Source organism: Oreochromis niloticus, linkage group LG23, assembly GCF_001858045.2.
Source record: "Oreochromis niloticus isolate F11D_XX linkage group LG23, O_niloticus_UMD_NMBU, whole genome shotgun sequence".
Taxonomy (NCBI): domain Eukaryota; kingdom Metazoa; phylum Chordata; class Actinopteri; order Cichliformes; family Cichlidae; genus Oreochromis; species Oreochromis niloticus.
The window spans coordinates 35,665,338-35,678,777 of NC_031986.2; the positions used below are offsets into that span (position 1 = coordinate 35,665,338).

The window sequence follows — 13,440 nt, forward strand, 5'->3', positions numbered from 1 at the left end:
CCTCCAGACCAAACCACAGGCTGCCTGTCTTAATGAACACACTGTGTGTGTGTGTGTGTCTGTGTGTAGCTGCTGATGTGTGTTTGAGTGGCCTTCCTGCTGATGAACGTAAGAACATGTTTAGGAGAGTGAGAGCCAGGTGTTCACCATATTCTATAACAATGATAGTAATAACAATAGTAATAACTGTTACTTAGTAACACCTTATAAGTAACTGATTACCAAACTCAGTGTGTGCATAATAACATCATAGATTAAAATGTGAACAACACAGATTCAAACAGCATGTGTTTTAAAGATGGTGAGAGTCGACGCTGTGAATGTGATGCAGGAAAGTGCACGAGCGGCCAGTCAGCTGAAGGCTCTGAAGCACCATCGATTAATCGAATTCTCAGATAAGAAATACTCCTGTGATAAATATTCAAAAGAGAAAAACACAGGTCTTGCAAAATGACGTAGTGTTTACACGCCATATTAAAATAGGAAACATTTTCTTAAATACAAACATAAATAAACCTCAAGTCTCTTGTCAAAGGTCAATATAATCTGTATGCAACCGAAACCTAAAACGTGTACCTTTACTCTGTGTTCTTGGAAAGTTTGTGACAGTGTTTCATCTCCTGGATGAGCCAGATTACATTTGGTGTGTATGTATGTATCTGTGTGCGTATGTGTGCAGTGAATGACTGAGTTTGTGTCTGTAAGCCTTTAAAGGAGAACGCAGTGTCTACGAGCATATCGGCATTGTGACGTTTGTCCTGTGCTTTGATGCAAAGTGTTTGTGCTGCTGAGAACAGACGCTATGATGGTGCGTCGTGAATTAATATTAATAATAACAATTCATCTGCAGATTTTTCTCTGTGTAGAACGAACAGCGTTGGGCAGAGCAGCTACAAACTTCCTTTTCTTCCTGTGGTAGTTTGTCGATCAGCTGCTTTGATGAAGGACTCCCGCTTGCTGTTTCCCAGTAAAGGTTTTAATGGTGATCACGGGAACATCTGCTGCTTTGGGCCATACAAACAAGTTTTTTCACTGTACTGTTGTGGCTCCGCCTCTTGTGCAAACAGACTCCACCTCCGTGTTAAACTGTTTCAGCATCATCACGACCGTGTGGGCTGAATGTGGTCAGACTTTTTCTCCACACGCTGCTCCTAAATGAGTTTCTACTGCAGGTCTGTGAGTGAGTGCTGCAGAGCTGTGCATTAAACGAGGATTTCTTATAATCGAGTTATCCGAATTACTCGATGAATCGTTGCAGCCCCAGTTGATATTAAAACTCTTCAGATCCAGGATCTGCTGCCAATCAGCAGCCGCTCCAACTCAACTCTAATTATGAGGAAATATGAGCGACAGGCGGGGCAATCGAGAGACCGCAGGGTGGAGGAGAGAGAGGGGAGGGGTAAGATGGGTGTGCGATGGACAGAAAGGACAAGTGAGAGAGAGAGGCGGGGGGACGTGACCTTTAAAAAGTGCCGACATGCAGGAGAGAGAGAGAGAGAGAGAGTGACAGAGAGCGCAGTGGGATCTATATGAGTCTGTCGATCGCCCACCGCTAACAATAGGCGATGTAAAGTGCCTGTCAGCACACACACAGACCCCCGATCAAAGAGCCATCGATCACACACACACACAGTTATCCCTGTTTGATCAGATACTCACATGCAGCTGCTATCTCACACTCACTTAATGACACTGAAATATAAGGCGTTCTTTCAAATTAAAAGCATCAGTAGAAGTCTGTTAAACTTTCTGTTCTCCAAGGGTAGCTTTACATGATTCAAAGTTATGAATAAGTCTCCTCAGCTCTGTCCAAATCCAACTGAAACCCACGTACTCTGATTGGCCAGTATCTGGAAGGTTATTGAGTGGACAGAGCGCATAAGCACATGTATGGGTACGCGTTGGAGTCTGAATGGAGCCTGGACATCCTAAAAACAGCAGGAACATCATGATGTTGGTAAATGCTTTGCTCAGCAGGAACTTATTATTGGACACGAGGTTGCACTTAGTCTTTCACATACACATGTTGCTGTGTGCAGCGTGTCCCTGAAATGAGCTGTAATGTCAGGTAGCAATTAAAATGACTGCAGCCTGCACAGACTCCTGTTCACACACTGGACTTCATTAAAGTGCTTTAACACAATAAACATGAGGGCTGCAGTTGTGATGCTTCACGGAAATACAGTCGTAGAAGAGTAACATGTTCCTCCACACAGAAACACGCAATTTATAGAATGATGGTAGATGCACTAGAACAGTGGTTTTTGGTGTTGCATTGCTGCTGATGTCGTTGGCTTGCCGTGTCTTCTTCAGGGTCTGTGTTTCTGCCCTGAAAGTGCTAAATGGTGTTTTTATAAGTGCCACCCATTTTTTGATTTGATTGAGAAGCCATAGAACTATTTTGAGCTGATAGCGCCGTGAGTGCAGTGGTGTCCGGAAGATGCGTTTGCTCTGAGCACTTTGAGCTCAGGCTTATTGGAATTGTTCAGAAAATAGACGCTGAGAGCAAAAGTGAGGCAGCCTGTGGGCAGACTTTTGCAAATCATGCTGTAAACTACACCTCTATGCTGACAACACTGTCCTTTACTGTTCAGTGGTGCTGTACATTGTGGTCTTCAGTGCTGCTTTGGATGGATGAGAAACTGAATTTTAAATTTCACGTGACACCTGTCAGCACATTCAGCAGGAGAACTGGTTCCTTCAGAACGGTAGATGATAGAAGAGAAGAGAAAAGGCCTTTACTGTCATTGTACATGTACAACGAAGTTGTGGGTGCTTCACACCGACTTTGCCGGAATAAAATATAAAGCATATAAAAGAAATAACAAACGAAAATAAGAGAAAGGCACACAATAGAGGGCAAAGTGCTCAGAAGCAGTGCAAAGAAAAAAAGGACTTCTTAGAGTCCATGTGTGAGTGTCCTGAGTGATGAGGGTTACTCAGACTAGCACTGGGCCATATATCGAGTTTTTAAATATATCGATATATTTTTATACAAGATTTGAGATGTGATAATATCGTTTATATCAATATAGTCTATGTTACGTTATAATTATAATTGTGGAGCTGCAAGTTTTCCTCTCTTTCGTCCACTTTTATCTTTACGCAATGTTACTCTGCCTCGCCTCTCTCCTTCACTGAACACAGCTCCCTCCCCCATCGCTTCACCTGCAGGCAACAACAAGATGGACACGGCAGCTGTCAAAGAGGAGCTGGTCGGTAAAAAGAAAACATTTGGAGATTACTGTTTTAGTGCTGTCAGCGTTACTCTTGTTAAAATGACGTTAACGCTATAACTGCATTAACGCGGCAAATTTCCATTAACGAGTTACCATGGATCGCCCCGTGCATGGGGCTGCATGGCGTCAACACGTTAACGAGCTAACCACTAATGCTAACTGCAACGCAACGCGTTGACGCCGTGCAGCTAGCACTACTAGAATTTTCACCATTTACTACAGCGCCATAAAGTGCAAAATGAAGAGTGTGTGAAACTGCGTGCTGTATCCCAGACCGCGAAGTCTCCCAGCCTCCTGCCCCGAAAAAAACCACCTTACAAAACTCATTTTTCGGACTATAAGTGTACACTAAAATCCTTCCATTTTCTCAAAAATCGACAGTGCGCCTTATGTATGAATTGTGGTTGTGCTTACTCACCGCGAACTGAATTTATGTGATACACGGCACTCAGAAACCTGTCAAAAAATGTTTTATTGCAACTTTTGTAAGCTATGAAGCCGCACCGCTTGATGGATTGTTGGAGCATTACGGCTACCGTAGTTAGGAGCCTTGCGGATTAATACGTACTCTGCTTCAACTTAATATTATACGGACCACAATGTTTGTATAAGGACCACAAATGCCGCCTGTTAAGATGGTTACGAACCGGATTTCAAACTCAAGGCTGTCAGTCTTGTCAGAGCAGCTTCGAAATCTGTCTGTCTTTGGTATTATGCTCAGCTTCTTTTAGTTTACATTTTGACTGCACAATTGTGAGCTTTATGGAGCATTATTATTTAATAAATGCTGGTAATTTATTTCTGAGTAATTTTTTCATGTACATCTACACTGTATGTTAATGAAAGTGCCTGTGTCAGATCTGGGACACAGCTTTGACTAAGAACTCTTTTTTTGTTCTTACTTTATGGCTTTAAAAAAAATATCGAGATATATATCGTGTATCGCCATCCAGCTAAAGAATATCGAGATATGAATTTTGAGCCATATCGCCCAGCCCTAACTCAGACCATGGCGCAGATTGGTGGGTGGGCGGGCAGGCTGGGGTGGGGTGGGGTAGTGTTTGTTAACAGTCTGAATGGCCCAGGGGAAGAAGCTGTTAGTGAGTGTGGAGGTGTGGGACCTGATCGACTAGTGGGTCAAACCGGTGGTGGGCGGGGTGCGAGGGGTCATCTGTGATGGCCCTGGTTTACCTGAGATGATTTTTTTCTCTGGGCAGATGGAAGCAGCGTCTTATCAGCGTTGAGATCATTATAATGCTCCTCAATATAAGCTGAGGTTAGACCGTTAGTTCTGGCTACTATTTCACTCCAGTTACTTTTACCATTGCCTTAAGGAAAGCGTTGCAATTTTACTCAACGTGAAGCTGAAACTTGGAAAAACATGAAGAACAATGAGATTTCTCATTTTTATCCTTTAATTTTGAATTCTACCTGCAGATGTTCTTATTTTACTCCATTATTTGCTTTGTATAGAAATAACTTTTACTTTTTTTTTTTGTTCTTACTGACAAAGTTTTTCTACTCGACTGTATTATAAATGAAGTCTCTCTCAGGCTGAATGAACATGTATTCACTCACACACACACACACACACACACACACACAAACACACACACTATTCAAGTACATTAGCTTTTAACTGATAACCTGAAATGCCTATTGCGCACACACACACACACACACACACACACACTGTGGACTCTCCTGCACTCTAATCCATAAGTGATTCTTCCAGAGCCGCATCGCTGCAAATCTGCTGACCAACACAAAGCGCGCGCGTGCACACACACACACACACACACACACACACACAGAGCGAAAGGGTGTGTGTGTTTGTGAATACATTTGTGTCTGTCTGAATGTGTCTGTGTGTGTAAGTATATGAATATATACTGTACTTATAGAGAGTGTGTGTGTGTGTGTGTGTGTGTGTTGCAGCAGCATTAAAGCAGCTCGGCTCTGCTGCCACAGACACTTTTCTTACTCCTCACTTTGCTCACATTAGAAATATTAAATGTAGACAAAGCTGAAAAATGTGTTTAATCTCATCTCCTTTTATATTAATACAATACACACATGTTATTCTCAGTACATCTCAGTACATTTTATTCATACAGCCAAAAGTTATACATTTGTGTGAGTTATTTCTGTAGAAAAATTGATCCAGCCTGAGGAAACCTGTAAATGTCTCAGAGTACAGTGGAAGCTGAAGGAAGCGCTCCATCCTCAGGTTCCTCCTCAGTCGAAACGAATTCATGTGGAAGTTTCTGCTGATTTATGTTAACATTCACCTCATGAGTCCAAACTCTACAGCTTTTTATGTTCCTCTTGAAGAAGCTGTTGTCATAATTTCCTGCAGTTATATATTTGTGATGTTTTGAGCTCTCAGGGCCACCGTACTGTGGCCAAAGAACATATGTATGATGCTGAAGCAAACCTGGAAGGACACCTTTATTTCAGTGTAAAACTCAGCTGACGTTGGCAGATTCTCGCTGCGGCCCTCATTCTCCTAAGCGTTCCCCTTTAGGAGCATAAAAAGAATTCATGCATTTCTTCATACAAATAAGCAGCTGTGCAGGGAGTGACAACAGGGGAACATCTGCATCATGCAGGATCAAATTCAGACTCCAGCATGTTAGGATGAGGTGGAAGATTACAGGAAGCAGAAATTACGATTTGCCACCAAAGGTCACCTGATCGCTTCAGTGTGTGTGTTAGCAGGAGGATAACTTTAGTATGTGTTTCAATGAAAGTGTTCCCGGTGGTAGGATATGGTGCAGAAGTAGCACTGGGAGTCTCCATTTGATGCTAAAGAAAAGATCACAAACTTCTTCTGGTTCCTGCGTGCTGAGGGGGAAGTCTCAGGAAGACCTGAGACCAGGAAACCAGGAGCCTGAAGAAAATTTAAACGCGTAATGTGACAGGCGGTGTGGAAAACAGTGAGAATGAGGCACAGGAAAAAGGCCAAGTCCAAGAAACAGTCCAGAGATCAAAACAAGTAAAGAACTCCGAACACCGGCATGGCAATAGACAGAACTTCACTTGAAGCTTCACCTGCGTCATCATCACCCCACAGCACTCTCTGTGATTATATGAAGAATCATTTCTGGTGTGGTTCTTCTTTAAATGGAGTGAACACACACACAAACACACACACACACACACGCGGGGGTCTGCAGGGGTGACTGAAGCCTATAGCTCACCAGAAGATGAGATGTGGTTGTGGTGGAGGGGGGGCTGGTGGGGTATTGAACAGAGCGCGCACGCACACACACAGCGGGTGACCTTGGCGTTGTGCAGCCATTACACAATTCACTGGCAGGCCAATCGAATCTCTCTCTGTCGATCAATATCCTATTAAAGCAGCACACAAAGAGAGAGAGAGGCCGGGCAGGCGAGCGAGCGGGCAGGTTAGTGTAGCGGCCGCGGTCACATGTAATTGGTCACTTCAGTGTATTCCTGACTTCTCCTTCCTCTCTCTCTCTGCGATGTGTCATTAAACTCTCTCTTCCTGTCGTTCTTCCTCTGATCCTCCTCTTTCTTTTTTTTCTTTGCTCATATTCCTCCTCTCTTTCTTCCTCCCTCCGTCCTCTACCTCGCGGTCTGTTTCTGCCGCTCTGTACAAACCTCACCTGAGCGAGACATTACAGCTACGTTTATGAGGGCCATAAGTTTGTGGACAGTAACTTGTGTTTGTTGTGCTTGTTGAACTGACAACAGCGAGGCATCCGTCTGTCACCAGAATTCCTACTGGTCAGAATTTAATCAAAGCAGTGCTCCACAGGAAATAAGAGCTGCTGGTTGCTAACATGAGGGATCAGCATAAAATTGCTAGGTCTAGTGAATAGTTTTTAAGGGTTATTTAATAGAAAAAAAAATAGTACTGTACTCATATACACATACCAGCTAATGTTAGCCTCAAGTTTCCTAAAAATCACACTTTCCCTCTGACAAACAGTTTGATTACATTCTTATATTGTATGAGAGTTTATTCACTAAGAGTCCAACAATGTTAGATCCACTTCAAAGACAGTTTCATTATGACCATAACAGTAGCTAACAGAGGCAAACGGCAGCTTACCGAGGCTATTAACAGTTAACTAAAGCCCCTTTTCCATTAATACCTACTCGGATAGACTCACCACGGATCACCACTCAGATCGACTGGTTTTCCATTACAATCTGGTAATACCTAACGTGCGTGGTTGTCGCACGTGTCCCGCAACGTAATTAATATACGACATGATTGCTACAAAAAAGGTGGACGTCGAGGCAAGAATATACCTGCTGCTCGGTCTGTGGCTTTTTGTCAGGCTCTGGGAACACGGCGTTGTTTTTTGTAACCGTTTCCTTCGTTGGCGAGTTTCACAAAAGGGTGGTTTTATTTTTGTGAACATGACGTTCTCGTGACTCATCAAGTGATGCTATTGTCCAGCCAATCGGTGGCATGCATTCTGACGACGTTACATTTTAGTACCGACTCGGAACCCTGGGCGAGCAGGTACTAAAAAAGTACTTGGTACCAGGTACTATGACCTAATGGAAAACCCTGATAACTGTTGTGAACCGTGCCGAGTCGATGCGAGTAGGTACTAATAGAAAAGGGGCTTAAGGCTAACACAAGCTAACTTAAGGCTAAGAGTAGCTAAATAAATGAGGACACTTCTCACCCTGCATTGATAGCTGAGGTAAACAGTGGACTAACAGCGTTCCACAGAAAATTCTGGGGAAGATCCGTCTAGGTGCGGCCGTTATAGGGTAAACTCGAAATGTTTTTGATCTCTGTTAGCTGACATGTTAACTGGAATTATGCACTTGAACTGGGCAGTGTAAGAAAACAGAACTCAGTTGTCTGCAATCTGTAATTTACTGACATCTAGTGGTGAAAAATGTTACACACTGTAAGTTTAAGATGTGAAAGGTAAATCAAGCACGATTGTGTATGGCAATCTGTTAAATTACTGCAGGTGAAGGGACTTCTCAAACCTGGTAGAAACAAAGACAGATATGTTTCTTTACATATTAGATTTGAAACGCTGATATTTGTGTGAAAATGATACGATCTCTATGTTTTCATAGTCAGGGGATCTTTTTAAGTAAATCTATTAAACATTGGGTGTTCCAGTTATTAGTTGTGCCTAATAAACTGGCACGTTGGTGTAGCACAGGCTGAAAAAGGAGCTGCAGCTCACTCCGAGTCTCTTTGATGTTTTTAGACACTTGTAACCAGCTCTCTCACACACACTCACATACACAGATGCATGAGTGGAGTGCCAGCAGTGCACCTTGGCACTGAAACAGATTTCATGAAAACACACACACACACACTTCCTGCCAGTGTGTCAGGAGAGCTGATATTAGACGTAAGGATGTTGGGGATTACAGCTGATATGATGGCTTCACACACACACAGTGCAAACACACAAACACTCAAATAGATAAGAAGGCAGATGACCCACTTGGCACCTTCTCGTACCTTCGTCTGTCTCGCTATCGCACTCACGCACACACACAGACACACACACAGGATGAAAGATGAATAAACCTGGAGGCCTGCATGCTTCAGACTCCTCCTCCTCCCTCCCCCTGCCCTCTGCCACACACACCTGGTGGTGTGCCAGCAGCAGATGGGCACCGTGGCACAAACGACACAAAGATGTTTGACAATTTTAATAATAATCACAATAATAATCATAATAATGAAAGTGTGCTTTGGAACAATAAAACAAAGGGAACAGCTGTAAGCGATCAAAGAGGAGCCTTGGTGAGTTCTCGCAGAAACACGATGAAGATGTGCTTTAAAGGGGGGTTACAGTAGTAACCACTGTATGGCGAGTGACCTGAAAGCATCATTAATACAGCGAAGACGAGCCGAAGCTCCGGCTGGCAGACGTCCAGGCAGCAGAGCACCGGCCCCCGGCATTCAAATGCAAGAAGTAAACACAGAGCAGCTTCATTACTGCCAGAAATCTAATCAGCAAGGATACAAATCAACCAGGAGCAGCTGCAGAGTGCTGCCAGCGCCCTCCACAGGCTGCACACGTCAGTGCAGCAGTGCCTCTCGGACGGAGCCCATCAACACCATGTTTCAGCTGTCATCTCATTTATGATTAACCATTAACATCTCAGAGGTTCACCCACAGCCTCAGTGAGCACATGCAGCAGATTATCCATGATTGGCTGCTTTTATATCCTTATCTCTTTTTATTCTAGAAAAACATCAGCTTTTTACTGAATTTCCCGAAGGAACCTACCCAAGGGATTATTAAAGTTCTCTCTATTTATTTTTATTCTGTTTTTATTCTTAATGTTTTACCACTTTGGACAGTTTCAGTTCAGTTCACCTTTATTTATATTGCACCAACAACAGTCGCCTCACGGCACTTTATATCATACGGTAAATATCCTACAATGATACAGAGAAACCCCAACAACAGACAACCCCCTATGAGCAAGCATTGGTAGACAGTTGGAAGGGAAAAACTCCCTTTTAACAGGAAGAAACCTCTGGCAGAGCCAGGCTCAGTGAGGGGCGGCCATCTGAGAGACCAGTTAGGTTTACTACTATCACAGGGACTTATCCATTATTTTTAACAGTTTATGCAACTAGTTAAGGAGTCTAGGACTTGCTTATGATGGCTGTTTTAACATCTTTGATTGGTGGCGATCTCCATGTTACCATGGAGATGTTTAAAATGTCTAAACATGAGTTTAGTGAGCGCGAAGCTTCAGAAACCATGTGAACAAAGTAGTGTATGATATAACATGTTCTCAAGGTTTTCATTAAGACTGCGATAACGAAAAGAATTGAGTCTATAGGGGAGTTTGGGATTTGAAGTGCATTATGGGATGAGTAGTTCCTTCACAGTTAAAAGTCACTCTCCACACGGTTTGGTAGCTTTGCCTTTTTCAATTCAAGACTGGCTTCACTGAAAGCTTCACACTCTTTATGAGTTTGTGAAACCTCAGAGGAGAAGTGAACAAGAAGTTCCCGTCCAGAACTGGAGTCATAAAAAAGTGGACTACAATTATTAAATTAGAGGGTAAATTTACCTGTCCTCAGATGTAAAAACACAGAACAGGTCAACTGTTCGTTACGAGCCACGGCAGTCACAGGAAACTTGTATGTTCTTCATTTTTCAGTTTTTAAATTATCTTTGTTTTTACTTCCTGCTCCCGTGGGAAAGGAGTTTAAAACGTCCACACACGAATGACCAACTCTGTGTCTGTGTGTGCGTGTCTGTGTCTGTGCGTGTGTGTGTGTGTGGGTCTGCCTGTGTGTGCGTGTGTGTGTGTGTGTGCGTGTGTGCGTGTCTCAGGTCAGCCCTATCTCTGCAGGGCAGAGAGAGAGAGAGTGATAGATAGGTGGAGCGAGATCACGGTGCTGAGCTCAGCAGAAAACTCCCCACCAGGTCCTGTCAGTCCTCCCCCTCCCTCCTCCTCCTCCTTTCATCCCATCACGCCATCATGCTATCTGTCAATAAAACGATGAAGAGTAGGGATGAGGGTGTGGGTGGGGCTGGAGGCGAGGGGGTAGACGGATGTCCGGTTTTGAAGCTGATTGCTGCCTTTGTTCAGCAGGATTTTCAAATTGAAGCATTTGACAACAAAGAGCCGGATCGCCCCCTCGCTCCCTCCCTCCCTCCCTCCTTTAACACGGAGAGCCTCGCAGGGCTTTGTGGAAGAGCTTCTGTCCCCCGAGAGTAGGATGGGGGGGGGGAGGGCAGCAGAACATGAACAGATCAGAGAGGAAGAGGGCCACAGCTTGTTGTTCTTGGTAGATGCTAATGTTGCGTGCTAACTGCTCTAATATGCAATGATGTCATAAACTCTTGTCGTGAGCTAATATTGAACATGTAAACAGAGACAAGCGGTGCTCGGCTGCTAGTCAGGCTGTTTGTTGGGAGCAGCGGCAGACTTTAAATAAAGTTTTTCTCTTTTTTTTAAGAGTCTCGTTTATAAAAGCGACTCGTTTTTTTTTTTTTTTTAAGGAGGGCAGTAATTTTATCACCTCCTGAGCCAATTCATCCGCCCGGCAGATTAGTCCTGACGATCCTCTGACCATCAGAGGAGACGTTAACAGCTCTGAGCTGAACAGAGTCCCACTACTGCACACACAGGTGGGGCAATTTTAAATGCACACATCTGTGCGTTCACTGGAGTGTTTAACGAGGAGCTAAACAACAACACCTGTCCGCACACAATCCCTGCATCATGCGCTTCAGGGTGAGCTCAGAAAACGTTCCCTGGAAGCTGCAGGAGGATCATATGTCGCAGCTAATCCGCTGGTTCTGCTCGGCCAGAGAATCCCAGTGACTGATGCAAACATTCGATCACACAGTCACTCAGAAATTCTCCTTAAAATATTCTCCCAGGTTATTGGTGTTTTAACGTGGAGTTAGTCAGACTGTTTAATCAGTTGTGTGTTTGAAACGCAGGAATATTCACACGAGACATCTGGCGGGACGATAAGTGAAATTTATTTTCAAGGCCCTGTCCTTTGAACCAATCAGCTGTCCTCAGAGGGGGTCAATAAGCTCCTCCTCCATTTCTGACAGGCGATCACAAATTTTTCACTGAAGCTCGGATGTTTCAAAGATGCGTTCAGAGTGTTGGTCCACCCAGCGACACTTATGTGTGTTGAATCAATGCAGGAGTGAAAGCACCGCTCCGGTTTCCCTCTACGCTGCTGAAGTACAGCAACAGTAAAGGACTCTTTGTGAGGTAGTGTCCCAATCAGTCTCGTTTCCAGGAGACAGAAGGTCCAGGATGTAGCCTAACCCCGTCACTGGAAGAACGTGATAATGATGTTATGCTTGTGGCGTGACGGGCGGTCAGATGTCTGGTGACTCGTGGTGTTGCAGCATCTCTTCAGACAGGAGGAAACACATTTAATAAGAGTCAAGCTTTACTTTTTAAATGTGCACTTTGGATGATTAGAAGCTTTACTCTTCTTTTCTCGTGTGCACCAGCTTTATGAGACAGTAACTGCTGCCGCAGCAGGCTTTCATCGGAGCAGTGTCCATACTCCCATGAAGTCTCCTTCACTGCAGGAAGTTTCTTGTCTCCTTTAAGGAAACCTGAAAGTGTCAGTGAGGAGCTTTCACAGCTTCTCTCCTGATTTTTATCAACATGTTTAACACTCCTTGTTCAGCCTCCAGGTGTGTGTGTATGTGTGCACTGGCTATATAAAAATGTCACCGTGTCCGTATTGACGCTCTCTATCTGTCTGTCCATCAGCGCCCATCGCAGCCGGCACCGGGCCAAACTTCTCGCTGGCCGACCTCGACAGCTCCTCCTACTACAGCATGAGCCCAGGAGCCATGAGGAGACCACTGCCCAGCACCTCCTCCTCCAGGTACACACCAGCACACTCAGCACCTCCTCCTGTTGTTAATGTGACTTTTTATCAGTTTTAATGACTGAAATCAATCAATCGATTGACTAAGGTCAAAGTGTTTCTCAAAGAGGGAAACATGTGCGTCATAGAAAACTCTAAACAATGATCCAATAAGTGCTTTTATAGAATCAGTTTTCTACTTCTTCTATTTTACAAGATTTCATGGAGCACCTGTAATAAAATAAATGGGACGCAGTGTTTGTGCAGTGACTCGCAGCACCTGTGCCCTGTTTAAATAACCTTTATTGAGCTGTCAGCGGACAGAACGGTGAGGCCTCAGTGCTGAGTGTGAGCGCCACCTGGTGGCCCGTGGACCGACCTTTCAGCGATGCTGGAGAAGTCGCTTCATCATTGGCCGACGTTCCCAAACCAGAACTCCAGATGGCTTCATTTCGTTTTTTTACTTCCAAACATTCAAATCCAGGTGGTTTATGTTCCACCCGTGCAGTCTGACAGCTGACTGTCACTCAGGGTGGGTCAGGGTGGGTAGTTCAATGCCCTCCTCCTCAGTCCACACGTCCAGCTGTCCTTGAGTCGGATACGTAACACCAAGCACAGACTACCAGCCCGATCACCCGACAGCCTTGCTGATGTCATATCCTGCCAGCACACCTGCATGACTGAACGTGGATAGGTGACTGCCCCCTACTGTCCACAAATATTTTACACCAAAACAAATGGAGGAGCGAAACAAAAGAATGATTCTTATCACATCAGCGCCACTGTAAGACAAAAAATTTGATGATCGTTGTGAGAATAAAGTCGAAATGTGGAGATTAAAGCCTCCTACAACACGCCCTG

At 44.3% G+C, this 13,440-nt stretch overlaps 1 protein-coding gene across 7 annotated transcripts in view; it reads left to right on the top strand.

Annotated features, from left to right (window-relative positions):
• Positions 1 to 13,440, top strand: part of nfia (nuclear factor I/A) — a 144,345-nt gene that overhangs the window by 107,504 nt on the left and 23,401 nt on the right. For all 7 annotated transcript variants that reach the window (XM_019351417.2, XM_019351418.2, XM_025902832.1 and 4 more), the window contains exon 5: positions 12,480 to 12,597. In XM_019351417.2, the coding sequence (XP_019206962.2) occupies positions 12,480 to 12,597 (118 nt within the window). The remainder of the gene's footprint in view (positions 1 to 12,479; positions 12,598 to 13,440) is intronic.